The following is an 18748-nucleotide window of genomic DNA, read 5'->3' on the forward strand; positions in this document are numbered from 1 at the left end:
TGTTCATTCATGGTGCTACTGAGTATCCAGAGCTCAGTTTATCAACACCCAAGTTGAAGTACTTTCATTCTTTAAACCTCGGTGGCCTTTGAAAACTTTTATAACCTAGCTCATCAGGGAAAGTTTAATGATCCACTGACCATATTGTTTAGAAATAGCTGCGCAAACAGCGCCTGGAGCCGAACCCGGCTGACTTAAAGACAAAAGGACAAACACACAGACGTAATCCTGCAGGCTGCAGGCAGTGAACTGTCCAAACACACAGCAATTTGCAGGGAAACTGCTTTAACCTTTTCAAATTACATATAAAAGATTAAATCAAAAATGTATGTGTTTAAAAATATTGATGTTGATTATATTAGTCAATGTCAGTGATTACACCCTAATCATGTAATGTAATTCATAAAAATACTGACAAATACAATGAACAAAGAACAAAACAGCTTATCAAGACAAATTCAATGTTATAATAAATATAAATATCGTATGTCTAATAAAGATATTTTAAATATAGATGGAGCAAAATGCCAAACATGAAATTAAAAACTCCTGAATGTAAAGGAATATTTTGGATGTTGTAAATTCTAAAAGTAGAGAATGATCAGAAGTTCTCATGGTTTTATATGTAAAAAAAAAAAAAACCCAGGAAAGAACTGAAAAAGGCTCTTACCTTTCTATCTGTTGTCACAGCAGCAAAGACAGTGGAAGAGTAAGGAGACCAGGAAACATCCCCGACAGCTGCATTAAGGTCAAAGGTGAACATTGGAGTGCTGAAAAAGAAAAATACAAAAGGACAGTTAAAGTAAAATCCATTCAAAGCTGCTCACTACAAACACATGAAGATGCATTTTATTTGTGAGAACTGACACATTTGACAATCCATTTGTGAATGCATCGCTCAGGACGCATATTAACTCCAAATGGAAACAGAGGCTTTGCCACTCTCTCAAAACCCTGATCCTGAATATAATACAGGAACAAGGATAGGACTGTATTTTTTGCAGATTCAGATGACAAATTCCATGTCCCAAAAAACACAATGTCCAATCAACGCATCCTGGTACTCAGTATTAATTTCATTTGCATATTTAAGTCATTGTGCTATGTTTTCATACACTGAAAATGTAAATCTTGCTTAAAATGAATCTGATCAGAGTAAAAAAAAGAGATTTTTCAACATCATCACATCAGTCTTACTAAAAAAAGCTAGTTTTGACTATGACTTATTAGTTTCTATATATCACAGCTACCACCACACTAAGATGTACAGCGCCTTGTTAAAGTATATGGAAGCAAATCGTTACCATATTTCAAATGAAAAAGCATTTTCAGAAATGCTTTTTCATTTTAAGAATGTGGCTGCATTGTTTGACTCATAAATGAAATTAGTTATCAATAATCCTTTTTGCATTTTAATTTTCTTCTTCAAGACTGCTCATTCTTTCACTTAATTAAAATGAAAAAGAAAAATTCTGCCCAGAACTCGAAAACAAAAAAGCATTCCGAGCGGTCCCTGCTGACCGAGCTACCCATCTTGTTCGGTAGGGGGCGCTGTGCACGTCGGCATTGCATTACATTGCAAACGTGCTGATAAATTGATTGAATTGCAGCAGGGCCGAGTTCAATTTGTGGCAGTGGCAGGCAGAACTGGCAGTTCCGGTGGCAGGCTGTGGCAGTTCCGGAAATGCTTTTTCATTTTCAAATTTTACATTTCAAATTGAATTTTGGTATCTATTTGCTGGGGTACATTTTGAAAAATAAAATTCAAATGTCTTTTTCTTTTTCATTTTAATTAAGTCAAAGAATGAGCAGTCTTGAAGAAGAAAATTAGAATGCAAATAGGATTATTGATTACTAATTTCATTTATGAGTCAAACAATGCAGCCACATTCTTAAAATGAAAAAGCATTTCTGAAAATGCTTTTTCATTTGAAATATGGTAACGATTTGCTTCCATAAAAGTATTGTTACTTCTTGAACCTTCTCACATTTTGTCATGTTACAACAACAAATTTCAGTGATTATGATAGACCAACAAGTAGCACATACCTGTGAAGCTAACACAGCTCTAAACTTCTTCAGAATGTTACCCTTGACCTATCTACAGTTTTGCTTGGTCTTCATAATGCTGTTTGTTCACTAGCATTCTCTGACAAACATCTGAGACCTTCACAGAAAAGCTTTACATATACTGGAAATGAATGGTACAAAGATGAACTCTATTTACTAATTAAGTGACTTCTGAAAAAAAACCAGCATATTTTCTTGTCCTTTATCTTTCTAATTATGAGCAATTTCTGTTTGGTCTAGACTAGATAATAGGTTTTGAAAACAACTATTTTGTTTATTTAAAACCATTTTATTTTTTATTGAGTGATGAATTCAGGATAAATAAGTCTAGTCTAATCACTCCACGTTATAATGGAGAAACGTATTCAGCCACATCTAGCTGTCAAAAGATGGAGCTATTTTCAGCATTCCTATTGTCTTTTCTTTGCACAAAGCAAATGTATATGAAACACTTACCCATTGCTCTTACCCATGATGTGTTCTAGTTTCACTGATTTTAGAAGACATGCAGTGTTGCAACATCCATTCTGCTCATACACTACATTTGCTCATCAAAGCCTAATCATCAAGCAAGGTCCACAATCCCTCCTTCATTCTTTGGTTTACAAGTTCAGACAGCATTTACCTCCACAGTGAGCTGGGAATTGAAAGTGTTTTTATTCAGAAATCGTACGTTTTGTATTTTTAGGATTTTAAGGATTACACTTTGAAATAGTGTCTCTCATGATGAGCAAATGATTACTATCATTATTCAGTCAAGCTGCTCGTGCAGACAAAGTGTGGGAGAATGTGTGGGTTAATCAAATGAGCCAAGAAAATTATGCTTGATCCACGTTGAGTATAAGAAGCTCATAAAGACTAACACACTGCAAAAAACCATGAAAAGATCACAAGAAATATTATTACATTTCACTGAGTGTGCCTAAATATTTGCAAACATTCAAAATGTTGCTAAGGTTAATGATGCAGCATTATTTTGCACCTTTTATAACTAACAGAAACATGTTTTGTGTGACTCTTCCAAAAGCTACAAAATAAAAAAAACTAAAGTTCTGTATATAAAGTTGTATATTATTCAACTAATCAAAATCACAATAAAAACGAGGTTGTCCTTTATTGCATGTTAAATGAATGAAGTCATATTGACTTCAAGCAACTCCTTTCAACAGGAGATTGTAACACTATTCGTTATAACATCATGCTGTTCCTCAGAGCTTGCGCTATCCTTGGAAAATTAACCTCTTCCAACAAGCAGGAATACTTGACAGCGCAACAAGCACATGACCTTTCAGCAGGTTCAGTGCTGCCAATTTTATTCAATGGGAAGTACAGTTAATTCAGACACAGTTGGAATGCTTGCTGATGTGATGGTGGGCAATTGTCTTAGCATCACATAAACAGCACTGTCACAGACAAGTGTTGATATATGTGTTGATAAGTGGTACCCGTGACAGCCTGCCGACCAGTCCAATGGAGAACCCTGCTAACTGTCTCGCTGACTGCTGCGACAGGCTTCTGGTCCAGTAATCCTGGCCTTGGAAGATGAATAGTAGGATTAAAAGGAAGTAAAAATAACTGGATACTTGTGGAAATGGCATTTGGGGTTAAATAAAATTTGAATTCAGAAATGTTGTACAAGATAAAAGGTTTGTATTTAGAGACCAACTATGTGAGCCCCTGCGTTATAGGTGCTCATATGGCCAGCAGAGGAGAAAAGAGCCACCTCTGCAGCTATAACATCCCTTGCCCTTCGGCATGGACTTTACTAGACAACTAAAGGTCAGCTGTGATACCGTGCACCAAACGTTCAGCAGCAGATTATTTTAGTCAGTTAAAGGCTTTTAGTTAGTAACGGACACTCCATAAATACTTAATTGGACAAAGATTTTCAGGGTTGCAGCATATGGAGGTGTAATTATCAGTTTAGATAGATGGCAAAATTGAAAACTTTCACATAGATTACACTATATGGGAACTTATTTATACATAAGACTAAAACAAATTATATCGTATTTTATAACCATAAACCTATAAACATCTAAGCTATAAAATATAAACATATTTTTTTCACAGTTTTTCAAAGCAGATAAGTAGTTTTAAAAGTACCCTTATAGTACCCTTAGTATCCAACAATAAAAGCCTTTGCAGCCATGCGTCTTAAAAGCTGGGAGTGAGTACCATATAATCGCATGGTTTATGACGTGTCATCTGAGTTGGCAGTGTCTGATGGGCTAATGTTAGTGTACATAGGACACAGAATGTTTTATTGACAAAAAAGAACATCCTAACTATATGATGTTAAATGGATGTCATAAGTACTTTTGCTACAAAGATAATCTATGCAGGAAATGTGAGTGATTTCATGGAGGTAAGACTATGTTATGTGGGAGATGTGACATCTCCCACATAACATAGTCTCTCTTGTGAAAACACCTTTTGCCACGGGATTATGAAACATTTTGGATTTTGGACTTAAGGGAAGGAACAATCCAAACCTGAGGAAAGAAAACAACACATAGTTCCTGCTACAGCTTTGGCAGATCGCTTGAGAATGATCACCAAGGCAAACACAGCTGGTGTTTGTGTGCCTAAGGTTTATGCTGGGCATTTATTGAAAAATCTGAGTGTTTTTTGCTTTATATTTGTCCTGTCAGTACAAAAAATCTTTGAAGGTTTACAGATCACCTAAAATCAATAACTCCTCTCACCAAACGATCCTCCTTCATTTGTATTAGCTTGAAGTGACTTTTTAGATATTGTTGGAAAACTAAATGTGGACTCTTAGAGTTTGAGTGGCAGACGGTGACTGTGAGATAACATTTTGACATCTACTTTACAGTGCTGTAGCAAAACTGCCACATGTAAAACATAGGCAGATTCTGTGAGATATGAGATGTCCATGATCACCGCCTATATGAAGTAGGCTATTCTGGTGAAATGTTTGTTTGGAAGGAATTTGCTGACACATGCCTCTGTACATCACAGTAACATTGGTGGTAAGGACTAGAGCAGATAGTACAAAACCTATCTGAATGTTGTCATAATTTTAGTGTTTACTGCTTAGAATTAGTTTTGTTACAAGTCGTCATTTAGCACTGTGGTGAAATACAGGCAGACTGGGCACCCTAAAAAACACTTTTAAATCCCTCGATAATGTGCCATTTTGTTAGGTCTCCAGGTTACTGCTCTGACATTTCTCCTGACTTCCAACTCCTCATTGGTTAAACCTCTACATAAGATTTAGGATGTAACCTCATATTGAAGCTGGAGACTTTGCTATCATTGCTTTTTTCTTGGAAGGACATTACTGCCGGATTTCAGGCCGTTAAATGAAATTTTATCATTCTTTGGCAACTTTTGGCTGCCTTGTGCTCACTTGTTTGTTTCACCCTTTTTCTTGAGTTCATTCATAAAAATGAATATAATTATTGTAAGCTACAAGTCTAAGCACAGTTGATGAGAAAAAGTTATAAAAAAAAATTATTTATGCTCTTTAAGATTTTCTAGAGGTACGTTATGCCTTTAAGTACACTGCTTTAATCTAAAACACCAGTTCTGGTTCGTCCAAACCAACGCAGTATCTGAACATTCCACAAAAATCCGCTTTGTGGATCACCCAGGTGTTACAGTTTAGTTCTCATCAAAATTGCTCAAATCCATCACATCTTCAAAGACATAATGTTGACTTAAAGTGTGTTATGTCCTATCAAATGTCAATAACAACTGAAATGATTGCTATTCATTTTATTTGTCAGTTGACATACTGGCTGATCAGGCTATAGTTTCTTATATTATTTTATGGTTAATGGCTATAAGACAATACAAATAATCTAGAGTTCAAACAACAATTTACTCAGCAGATGCAGTTACCCAACAAATCTGTGTTTCTTACCTGATGGTGTGGTCCCAGATCTTCACAGTCCAGTCTGAGCTGCAAGAAATAAAAATTTTGGGATGGAAGTGGTTCCACTTTACAGCATCTACAGGCATGCTGTGGGCATCGTACGTCTCCAGGAACTGACTGGAATAAGTCTTGGAGCACTAGGGAATAAAAGGAAAGTGTTGATTTTTATCTACAAGTACAAATAAAAAGAAGTCAGTAATCTGAAGACATCCAGTTAGTTACACAAATCATTTAGTGTCTGTTTATTGGAGCTTAACAAAACAAGGTTTATAACAGCTAACACGTTAATGTATGGACATGTAAAGAAATGCTCTTGTGCAAACAGTGTGCAATAATGCCTGTTTCCATGTGGCATGTGAACAGACTCTTACCAAAGAATACAGAATTTATTGAACATGTATTATTATTAGTTAAAAGGCATGCCCACTGATGTAACCAGGATATTACATCTTTTGGGGGATGTTTTTGCATTTTTTTTTTCCTTGAACAGATTTTTTATTTTTTTTGTTTAATAAATTGTACAGGGCAAATGTCACATTAAAAGAAGAAACAGCATTGAAATGATTTATAATGGCCTCATTTTACCTGGAGCATGTGGACTTTGTTATTCTCTGTAGATAATTGTTTAGAGAAAAACATTGTATTTATATTTCTGTGATTTACCACTTTTGTAAAAAAATAAAGGTTCTCAGACAAATATTAAAATATAAACTCTGAAACTCTAAAAACCAGACAAGACTTGAGCTATATGTAAAAAAACAACAAAAAAAAACTCTGAAGGAACAATAATAAAGATTTTCTTGTGAGTTATTTATTACTGGGTACTTGCTTCCACTGTGAAGCTAGCCAAAGGTATGTTGGTCAACATCTAGTTGCAGGGAAGCTAAATGTGAGAAATATATCTAACAGCTTTATTCCAATGTGTATTTAGGGTTTGTAAAAGCGGCAAAATAGCAGCAGAGTTAGACTGCAGCGAGACACTGACAAGACAGTCTTGGGTAAAATATGCTTTATAGGTTGTGGACACAGCAATTCCAAACACTGTCAGAATAATTGCTGTCCTGCAGCTCGGTGAAAGACTGTTAATCTGTCCTCTCTAAGGTGCTTGTGCCAACTTGACAGAAGGGAGGATCTGATTTCACACGTATCAGGCAAGTGCCTGTCAACCGTTAGCAGGAAGAAGAAAAAGTAATCTTTAATTATTTCTTCTTTCTTAGTAAAACTGTATACATCTTTTAAGCATGTTAAACGGTGAGTGAGTTGCAATGAATTTCTATTAAAAAACAGTCAGAAAAGCACCACACTGGCTGCGACAACAAATGGTAAAGTAAGTCAGTATGGCACGTTGAATTTTATTGTTTATCTGCAAGGACTACTGCTAATAGGAGCCAAATAAAATTATATACCATAATACACATGTGGACATTTGGGAAAATGTGCTGTCCACCCCTAGCTTTCTGACATGTCACATCAGAGTAATGTGCTTTTTTTCATTAAAGTGAATTAATTAATTTTTTTTTTTTTAACACATAAACTGTATTAGACTTATGAATGAAGTCCAGATAGCCTTATTACTGTATCTCAAACTAAGTTGTGACTTCCTTTCTCCCTGAGGGTCTGCCTGTCAAAGTGGAGCACATCAACATTGTTCCTAATGTAATTTTAGAAGTATCATGCAGCCAAATCGGCTTGTGAAATCCTCCACACATACCTTATGAATTTTCCCTTCTTCCGTGCCAACTAGGAACAGATTATCAATCTGTTTATGGAAGTCGAACGATGTACCATGAGCTGCGCATGAAGATATACACTGTCACATTTATCAGCCTTATATGGTAAGCTGATTATATAAATCAATTCCAAATAACTGCCATAGAGAAAATCTCATAGAGGTCTATGTGGCTTTCTTACAAATGCTGGACAGCTGTGCACTATTTGGTCCATCAGTGACAGCGCCATTCACCGACAATCTGATAACGTCTGTAGAGATTAGCTCATTCTGCAAGAACACAAATATAGAGTTATAAAGCAACATATAGATATATGGGTATTAGTAAAACAAAAACAGAAAACAACTAGCAGGGAAACCAACAAATACATAAACTCATATCTACAGGAAAACAGCAAAACAATCATCCAAACAACCAAGTTGTATTTGCAGTATAATGTTGGCTGTACTAACCTTGACCAGTGTCCAGGACACAACTCTGCCATCAGATGACACAGAATAAAAAATGTGGTGGTTGTCCATATCATCATTCTGCCAGCGCACCTGAATACAGGATAGAAGTAAAGAGACTAAACACATAAATACACTGAACATTTTGGATTATCTTCAGCTTCAAAACTAACAAAAATATGTGCTAAATTTGTCATTACTCACAAGTACCCACAACCTAAATAACGGAAGTTACGCTGTAATTACGGTTCTGTGAATTCCTGGATGACTGTCAGTGGCAGTCAGGAAGGAATGAAACATAACTCTAATTATACCGCTGCACGTTTTAAAGATATTCAAGTATTTAATGCTTTAAACAAAGTTTCTTATAAAAATCTACTGAAACTGAAACTAACGTGAGCACAAGTTAAGCGAAGGTGAACACTTTGGCATTTAACTGAACAGCTCACAAACAGTGTACTTCCCTATCTGACATGCCCCCCTCACCTGCCAGACAGGATCTGTGTGCTTGCCAGTCTTTGCGGTACTCTTGTAAACAGGGTGCGGTTCTTTCTCCTTCAAGTTGTAGACAGCCACACAGCCATCGTAGAAGCCCACTGCCACCAAATACGAGTGTTGTGGATGGATGTCAAGGCACTGGACCCCAAGCGTTGTGTAGTAGATGCACTCTGGGAAAGCTGAGTTCTTCAATGAGTAAAGGAGAAACATGCCACCCTCTTGTTTACTAAAGTTATCTAGCTCCAACAGAGATAGAAGAAAGGGGATTTTGGGAAAGAAAATATTATGCAAGAATCAGAGAAAAAAAAGTTTTATTTAATTAGAGATGTTTTATTACTACTACTATTCATAGTACTTACACGATCCCAATCCCACAGCAAACAGGTCCTGGTATTTGTTATTCCTATCAAGTAAAGACTTCATCACTCATCCTCCTCATTTATCACAATAAATAATGTTGCAAATGTATTAAAACCCTTTGTACAAATAAAAATCTGAAAAGTGCGGCATACATTTGTATTCAGCTCCCTTTAATATAGTACCCCTAAATAAAATCCTCACATTAATCCAACATATGGAAATAAAAAGATCATGGCACAACTGTAAACCTACCAGACAAGACCATCTCCTAAACAAACAAAGAATTAATAAGAGAAGCAGCACAAAGCTCCACGATCACTCAGGAGGAGTTGCAGAGTGACAAAATGTGAAAAAGTTCACATGATATTGAAACTTTGCAAGGCACTGTAAATCAAAGAGGCAAATCCCCCATTATTCAGGTTTAGAGCTGGTAGAGTTGACAAATCAACCTACCAGCAGAGGGCAGTGACAGACAAATTTCTGGCGATTCCATACTGAAAGGTCCACAAAGGCAGAAGAGTGCCCTCCTGGTCTCTGTACTCATCGGAGGGATCCTCATAGTACTTAAAATCTGCAGGGTATGAAGGAACGCAGTTAGAGAACAACAGAGAGTAAAATGTGTTATTCAAAAATTACTTGGGTTTTCTGTTGTGTTTTACGTAAAGACCATGCCTTGTGCTATGTCATCCATTGTGTTTTGGTTGATCATTCGTTCAATGATCTTGGACACCTTGCCCACCTTCGCGATGTTATCACTCTGTAGCAGAAATACAGCAAAGTTTTGGATGGAGTTTTAATGACAGGGTAGTGTTAGAAGTTTTGTGCATTGTCAACCAATTAGGGTGTATCTTTCAGTTTGGTAATATGTACAATGTATGTAATAATGATACATTAAGGCAGGAAAGCCTAAACGCAGTTTACCTGGGTCTCCATGAGAGTCATCTTCTTCTTGCTTGTCTTGTTATTTTTTTTCAATAATGTGGTTTTCTTCTTCTCCTTGTTTTTTTCTTGCTTCTGCAGTTCCTCCATGTATGCATCATAGATTTCCCACTGCAAGCAATCAGTTATTAAAGTATATCCCATCAAACAATCAGTGTTTCACACAAAGAGAAAATAAATCAGCGTCGACCCCATCAGAACACAAGTCAGTGACGTACCTGATTAGCAGCGACAGAAAAGGTGATGCGTGGAGGAGGTTCAGTCTGGCAGCTTCTATCCTGAGGGAAAAGGAAAACCTCTTTATGTTTATAAAACATAATACATGAGCAACAACTTAGTGTTTTAATGCCATTTATTATTATAGTGCATATTTTGTAAATATTACACATTAACAATGGTGCATAACACAATATTTACTGCTACTTCATACCCTTGAAGGATTATTGTGAGTCTGTGATGCCCTTTCACTGAAGTTGAATTGATTTGTACATTTTGCCTCTTTCTTGTCAGGTTTTGAGGCAACACTGTCTGGTCTGTCCTCCTCTCCAGCTTCTTCACCTTCTCCCCCATCCTCCACAGGTGTAGCCTGTGGAAAATCAGCAGTGGGAGGTTTAAGCTTAATCTCAACAGCTTAATTTCAAGTATTTATAGGTTGTAATATTGCTTTTCTTTTTTTTTTTACCGGGGTTTCAATGTGATTCTCGTCTGATTCTGCTTCATTCTCCATTGGTGCATCCTCTGGGCAAATATGACACATACAATCATAAATGTATAGTTCATAAAGCAAACGTTTTCAACAAACACACTCTATACATTGCGTCATTGTGCAAACTGTATTTGGTAGCCAAATAGTGACATCTAGTGGCTCCAACCACTCACTACACCAGGGAGTTATGGGATAACAAAAAACAAAACACTTTTGATAATTTTTTTATAGTTTAAAGGCCAAATATTGTGCTTTAAACCCAATAAAATCTAAAAATCTTCAAACAAAAAAACATAAGTAGATCACAATTGGCATTTCCACAGTTTTTTTTAAAGCAGATAAGTTATTTTTACACACATTAAAATGTTTCTTGGGTCACTCCCTCAAAACTGAATATACACATCCATATATGGATGATAATTATGTATAGTCCAAAAATGTGGGAGAGACTACCTGCACAGTGGCACAACGGATTGTGTTGTTGGAATAATATTTTGACAGTTATTATCATTGTAGTACAGTTTTAAAACACAACTAATTATGACGAAAAACGTGGACTTGCACAATCCCTGCAAGCCCCACTAATATAATGTAAGCTATTCTAGCGACACCGATGTTGGGAAAAATGCGCTGACACGTGTCTGAATCAGAGTAACAATGCTGGTCAGAAGCAATGCAGAAGTTGCAACATCTACCCGAGATGCTGCCAGAACTAGTGTTTCGAATAAATAATAATTTCTGTCACAAGCGGTTATTTACCACTGTGGGGATTTACAGTCAGATAGGGGCTCGCAACAAAGTGCGTTTAGATCATTGAGTATGGTGCTGGTTGGCTAAGTCCCAAAGAAACTGCCCTGAGACAATATTTTTCTTGACTACATGTTATACACACAATTAGTTAATATAAAAATTAGCAGTTTTTTATATTGTTGTATAAAATGAAGTTGCTTTATGCAGAGAAAAGACAATAAGTATACTAAAAAGAGCTCCATCTACTGACAGCTAGATGTGGCTGAATAAGTTTCTTCATAATACTGTGGATTGATTAGATTAGACTTTCCACTGAATTCCTCACTCACTAATGTAAAATAAAAGCCCAAACACAATTTAACAGGAACATTTGTAAAAACTGGTGAACATATGCTATAAACTTCAGGATTCTTCATAGCTACCGTACCTTTAGGAAGACCATCTCTGATTCTAAGTCTTCGAGCTTCATCTGAGTCTTTATGCAAAAGGCTCCCCTCTAACACAAAGTGAACAGCCAAGTGATCCACAACACTCGTTGGCTTATAGGAACGTTCCTAAGAAAAGGCAGAAATAAGAATTATGAATAATGGTAAAAGAAGCTTAGCTATGACACCTCTGAGTGATCCAAATAAATTACCTCAAGTATCTGCTCAGAAGATATCAAAAAATAAATGAAATCAAATAAATATTACAATAAAGATTTCTGGTAGAGTACAGGTTGAATTGTGTGTTTTTTAAATGCTAAGAGTAAAGCAAGCATATTTGCCTTCACACAAGAATTTTAAATACTTTATTTGGATTCACAGTCCCTATAATACTACAATAATGGTAGCGTTTACATTTATTTGTGTATTTTATATACTTGGTTATAACTTGCTTACCTTGAAGCTGTAGCGAACAATATTTTGGGGAGCATGTGGGTTGTTTGCAGTCAGAATTCTTGTAATTTCCTCTTTCAGCTCCTAGTCATATACGTACAGGGATGACAACGGTTGAAAAACAGAATCACATCTAAACAGTGTAAAATAAATATTACCCCAGACAGATAACTAGATAATCCAAAAAGCCAGACAGACATGATTTTGATTCTGGCCATATAGCCCATTTCCTTTACAATGAAACCAATTATGTGCATAAAAGATTCACAACAGTGAGTCAAAATGGCTAAAAGTAAGACTGATGTTAGGATATTCTTTACTTAGTCTTGGGAATGAGTGAACGGTTAAATACTGAAAGGATTCATAAAGATTGTAGTCACTTAAAATGAAAGAAGCATAAAATCTCTCCAAATTGGATTTGAAAGTAAATACACTGCTCAAAAAAATAAAGGAAACACTTAAACAACACAATATAACTCCAAGTAAATCAAACTTCTGTGAAATCAAACTGTCCACTTAGGAAGCAACACTGATTAACAATCAATTTCACATGTTGTTCAAATGGAATAGACAACAGGGGGAAATCTTTGGTGATTAGCAAGACACACTCAATAAAGGAGTGGTTCTGCAGGTGGGGACCACAGACCACTTCTCAGTACCTATGCTTTCTGGCTGATGTTTTGGTCACTTTTGAATGTTGGTGGTGCTTTCACACTTGTGGTAGCATGAGACGGACTCTACAACCCACACAAGTGGCTCAGGTAGTGCAGCTCATCCAGGATGGTACATCAATGCAGGCTGTGGCAAGAAGGTTTGCTGTGTCTGTCAGCGTAGTGTCCAGAGCCTGGAGGTGCTACCAGGAGACAGGCCAGTACACCAGGAGACGTGGAGGAGGCCGCAGGAGGGCAACAACCCAGCAGCAGGACCACTACCTCTGCCTTTGTGCAAGGAGGAACAGGAGGAGCACTGCCAGAGCCCTGCAAAATGACCTCCAGCAGGCCACAAATGTGCATGTGTCTGCACAAACGGTTAGAAACCGACTCCATGAGGATGGTATGAGGGCCCGACGTCCACAAATGGGGGTTGTGCTCACAGCCCAACACCGTGCAGGACGCTTGGCATTTGCCAGAGAACACCAGGATTGGCAAATTCACCACTGGTGCCCTGTGCTCTTCACAGATGAAAGCAGGTTCACACTGAGCACATGTGACAAACGTGACAGAGTCTGGAGACACCGTGGAGAGAGATCTGCTGCCTGCAACATCCTTCAGCATGACTGGTTTGGCAGTGGGTCATTAATGGTGTGGGGTGGCATTTCTTTGGAGGGCCGCACGGCCTTCCATGTGCTCGCCAGAGGTAGCCTGATTGCCATTAGGTACTGAGATGAGATCCTCAGACCCCTTGTGAGACCATATACTGGTGTGGTTGGACCTGGGTTCCTCCAATGCAGGACAATGCTAGACCTCATGTGGCTGGAGTGTGCCAGCAGTTCCTGCAAGATGAAGACATTGAAGCTATGGACTGGCCCGCCCGTTCCCCAGACCTGAATCCAATTGAGCCCATCTGGAACATCATGTCTCGCTCCATCCACCAACGTCACGTTGCACCACAGACTGTCCAGGAGTTGGTTACTTTAGTCCAAGTCTGGGAGGAGATCCCTCAGGAGACCATCCACCGTCTCATCAGGAGCATGCCCAGGCGTTGTAGGGAGGTCATACACAATACTGAGCCTCATTTTGACTTGTTTTAAGGACATTACATAAAAGTTGGATCAGCCTGTAGTGTGTTTTTCCACTTTAATTTTGTGTGTGACTCCAAATCCAGGCCGATAATTGGTTAATAAATTTGATTTCCATCGATGATTTTTGTGTGATTTTGTTGTCAGCACATTCAACTTTGTACAGCACAAAGGATTCAATGAGAATATTTCATTCATTCACATCTAGGATGTGTTATTTGAGTGTTCCCTTTATTTTTTTGAGTAGTGTATAAGGAATGGTTAGAATTACACCCAGAATAACCAGAACGGATCACAAAATGCCCATAAAGTTGTTCAAAATCAAGCAAAACATCCCCACTAGTCACTGCTGAAAAACAACTAAGTATACTTGAGAGTTTGAAGCTGTTTAATATATATATATTTGTACATGATATGGGATGTTTCTGTCTTAAGTAGGACTTGTGTCTTGTTCACAGGCCTACTTTGTAATGACCCATCCATTAATATCCCTGTCCTTTTCTTACAGCCTCAGAGAGCTCCAGTTGATTTGAAGGCTTCACAGTGGCTTTCAAATGGGACCACTCATCCAATCCATCAGGCACATCCACGGCTTCTTCTTCATCCTAGAATGTCAAGCAAATAGAAGATTTATGTCGGTAGTAAAATAGAAAATGATATTTTCATGTACAACGAATTACAAAAGTAAATATGGCAAATGGCCTGCACCTGTATAGTGTTTTATCTAGTCCAAGGACCCGTAAGTGCTTTACACTACAATAAGTAATCCACCCATTCACACACTGACGGTGGTAAGCTACATTGTAGCCACAGATGCCCTCGGGTAGACTGACAGTAGCAGAGCTGCCACCGAGCCCTCTGACTGCCATCAGCAGGCAAGGTGGGTGAAGTGTCTTGTCCAAGGACGCAACGACTGAGACGGACAGAGCAGAAGCTCGAACGGGCAACCCACGGGTAACAAAAGGAACCACTTCCACCTGAGCCGACATCGCCCCTTATATCCTTTGGACTATTCCATAATTTGTCATGATACAACTTCAGTTTTAGTTGTTGGGGTTTTATGTGATAAACCAACACAAAGTAATGCATAATTGTGAAGTGGAAGGAAAATAATATACACTGCTCAAAAAAATAAAGGGAACACTCAAATAACACATCCTAGATCTGATGAATGAAATATTCTCATTGAATACTTTGTTCTGTACAGAGTTGAAATTGCTGACAACAAAATCACACAAAAATCATCAATGGAAATCAAATTTATTAACTAATGGAGGCCTGGATTTGGAGTCACACACAAAATTAAAGTGGAAAAACACACTACAGGCTGATCCAACTTTGATGTAATGTCCTTAAAACAAGTTAAAATGAGGCTCAGTATTGTGTGTGGCCTTCACATGCCTGTATGACCTCCCTACAATGCCTGGGCATGCTCCTGATGAGACGGTGGATGGTCTCCTGAGGGATCTCCTCCCAGACCTGGACTAAAGCATCCACCAACTCCTGGACAGTCTGTGGTGCAACGTTACGTTGGTGGATGGAGCGAGACATGATGTCCCAGATGTGCTCAATTGGATTCAGGTCTGGGGAACGGGCGGGCCAGTCCATAGCTTCAATGTCTTCATCTTGCAGGAACTGCTGACACACTCCAGCCACATGAGGTCTAGCATTGTCCTGCATTAGGAGGAACCCAGGGCCAACCACACCAGTATATGGTCTCACAAGGGGTCTGAGGAACTCATCTCGGTACCTAATGGCAGTCAGGCTACCTCTGGCGAGCACATGGAAGGCCGTGCGGCCCTCCAAAGAAATGCCACCCCACACCATTAATGACCCACTGCACATGCTACAGACACAAAACCCCAATGCTTTTGTGGCAATTTCTGGTGATTTTAACCATGCTTCACTCTCTGCTACACTTCCAACGTTTCAACAATTTGTCAGCTGCTCTACCAGAGAAAACAAAACATTGGATTTGTTTTATGCAAATGTCAAGGACTCATCCATCTCTACAGCAAGACCTCCGCTAGGCAAATCAGATCACAATCTTGTTTTTCTCTTCTCGAAATATAAGCCCCTTGTTCAGAGGCAACCTGTAATAAAGAGGACTGTGAGAAAATGGTCACAGGAAGCTGAAGAAGCTCTGCAAGGTTGCTTTGAGGCTACAGACTGGGACGCACTGTGCCAGCCACATGGAGAGGACATCAATGCCATGATTGAGTGTGTAACCGACTATATAAACTTCTGTGTGGATAACATCATCCCCACCAGAACCGTGAGATGCTTCCCCAATAACAAACCTTGGATCACCAGTGACCTGAAGGACCTGCTTAACAAGAAAAAAAGAACCTTCAGAGAGGGAGACAGATAATTATTGAGGAGTTTACAGAAGCAACTTAAAGTCAAGATAAGAGACAGCAAGGAGGTGTACAAGAAGAAGCTGGAGAGCAAGCTCCAGCAAAACAATATCAGAGATGTGTGGTCAGGGATGAAGAAGATCACAGGCTTCAAGCAGAAGGATGATCAGACCAATGGAGGTCTGGACAGAGCCAATGAACTGAATACATTCTTCAATAGGTTCAGTTCAGAAAGAAGCTCAGCATCCTCCTCTCCTGCTCACAGCCAAACAGACATCCCACCCTCCTTTGACCCACAGGACCCACAGCTGTCCAGTAACACCTCACATTTTTTATCTTCCACCTCAGCCCTAGACCCTTCTACATGTTTGCCATCAACCATATCAGAAGATGCTGATGCTTCCTTTGCTTCCCCCTTCCACCTGTGTGTCTCAAGAAGTCAGGTGAAGAGACAACTGGAGAGACTGAATAGGAATAAGGCTGCAGGTTCAGATCATGTCAGCCCTAGAATCCTGAAGGCCTGTGCAGAGCAGCTCTGTGGGATTCTGCAGCACCTCTTCAATCTTAGCCTGGTCCAGAAGAAGGTTCCGGTGTTGTGGAAGTCCTCCTGTCTTGTTCCGGTACCAAAGAAAACTCACCCATCAGTCCTCAATGACTATAGACCTGTTGCCCTGACATCTCACATCATGAAGGTCCTAGAGAGACTCCTGTTGGCCCACCTGAGTAAGCAAACAGTAAACCATCAGGACCGCCTTCAGTTTGCTTATCACTGTGGAGTTGGAGTTGAAGATGCCATCATAAACCTGCTTCAACAAACCCACTGTCATCTGGACAAAGCCAGCAGCACTGTGAGGATCATGTTCTTTGATTTCTCCAGTGCATTTAATACAATCCAACCTGATTTGCTTTGTCAGAAACTCCAGAAGACTCAAGTGGAGGCCTCAACAATCTCCTGGATTAAGGACTACCTGACAAACAGACCACAGTTTGTGAGACTGAAAGGTTGTGAGTCTAACCAGGTAGTCAGCAGCACAGGAGCACCACAGGAGACTGTACTCTCACCATTCCTTTTCACTCTGTACACCTCAGACTTCCAGTACAAGACAGACTCCTGACATCTGCAGAAATACTCGGATGATTCTGCAGTCGTGGGGTGGATCAGAGATGGACAAGAAGCTGAGTACAGGATGGTGGTGGACCGCTTTGTGGCATGGTGTGGAAACAATCATCTCATGTTGAACGTGACTAAAACAAAGGAGATGATTGTAGATTTTAAGAGAAACGGGAATAAGTCAAACACTATTTCTATCATGGGAGAAGAAGTGGAGGTGGTGGAGGAGTATAAATACCTCGGTGTTCACCTGGACAACAGACTAGAGTGGAGATGCAACTGTGAAGCCATCTACGAGAAGGGACAGAGCAGACTGTACTTCTTGAGGAAGCTTAGGTCCTTTGGTGTTTGCAGCAAGATGCTGCATATCTTCTATAAGTCTGTTGTGGAGAGTGTGATCTCTTCTACCATCATCTCCTGGGGAAGCAGCATCAGAACCAGGAACTTAAAAAAGCTCAACAAGCTGATAAAAAAGGCTGGCTCTGTTCTGGGGACTCCTCTGGAACCTCTGGAGATCATTGTGGAAAGACGGATTCTTCATAAAATGAAGAACATTATGGAGAACCCTGAGCATCCTCTTCATCAGACTGTCCTACAACAACATAGTGTCTTCAGTCAGAGGCTTCTTCAGATCTGCTGTAAGACGGAGCGCTACAGGAGATCCTTCCTGCCCACAGCCATCAGCATCTACAACAGCTCTTTGAGGAAACCTTCATAATATGAGCTATAACAACATTTAATTTCCCTTTGGGATTAATAAAGTATTTTGAATTGAATTGAATTGAATTTGTGGCCTGCTGGAGGTCATTTTGCAGGGCTCTGGCAGTGCTCCTCCGGTTCCTCCTTTCACAAATGCAGAGGTAGCAATCCTGCTGCTGGGTTGTTGCCCTCCTACGGCCTCCTCCACGTCTCCTGGTGTACTGGCCTGTCTCCCGGTAGCGCCTCCAGGCTCTGGACACTACGCTGACAGACACAGCAAACCTTCTTGCCACAGCTCGCATTGATGTTCCATCCTGGATGAGCTGCACTACCTGAGCCACTTGTGTGGGTTGTAGAGTCCGTCTCATGCTACCACGAGTGTGAAAGAACCACCAACATTCAAAAGTGACCAAAACATCAGCCAGAAAGCATAGATACTGAGAAGTGGTCTGTGGTCCCCACCTGCAGAACCACTCCTTTATTGAGTCTGTCTTGCTAATCGCAAAAGATTTCCCCCTGTTGTCTATTCCATTTGTACAACATCATGGGAAATTGTTTG

General features: G+C 39.3%; 1 protein-coding gene across 1 annotated transcript in view; it reads right to left on the bottom strand.

Annotated features, from left to right (window-relative positions):
- dnai1.2 (dynein, axonemal, intermediate chain 1, paralog 2) overlaps window positions 1-18748 on the bottom strand; it is a 37078-nt gene that overhangs the window by 17266 nt on the left and 1064 nt on the right. Inside the window, exons 3-18 of the mRNA XM_047346712.1 lie at window positions 14529-14627; window positions 12288-12368; window positions 11834-11960; window positions 10633-10688; window positions 10381-10536; window positions 10169-10228; window positions 9933-10061; window positions 9684-9768; window positions 9465-9582; window positions 9011-9054; window positions 8640-8887; window positions 8157-8246; window positions 7886-7973; window positions 7686-7765; window positions 5963-6111; window positions 671-770 (exon numbers count right to left, since the gene is read on the bottom strand). Coding sequence (XP_047202668.1) covers window positions 671-770; window positions 5963-6111; window positions 7686-7765; window positions 7886-7973; window positions 8157-8246; window positions 8640-8887; window positions 9011-9054; window positions 9465-9582; window positions 9684-9768; window positions 9933-10061; window positions 10169-10228; window positions 10381-10536; window positions 10633-10688; window positions 11834-11960; window positions 12288-12368; window positions 14529-14627 — 1710 coding nt within the window. The remainder of the gene's footprint in view (window positions 1-670; window positions 771-5962; window positions 6112-7685; window positions 7766-7885; window positions 7974-8156; window positions 8247-8639; window positions 8888-9010; window positions 9055-9464; window positions 9583-9683; window positions 9769-9932; window positions 10062-10168; window positions 10229-10380; window positions 10537-10632; window positions 10689-11833; window positions 11961-12287; window positions 12369-14528; window positions 14628-18748) is intronic.

Source organism: Girardinichthys multiradiatus, chromosome 20 (genome assembly GCF_021462225.1).
Source record: "Girardinichthys multiradiatus isolate DD_20200921_A chromosome 20, DD_fGirMul_XY1, whole genome shotgun sequence".
Lineage (NCBI taxonomy): Eukaryota > Metazoa > Chordata > Actinopteri > Cyprinodontiformes > Goodeidae > Girardinichthys > Girardinichthys multiradiatus.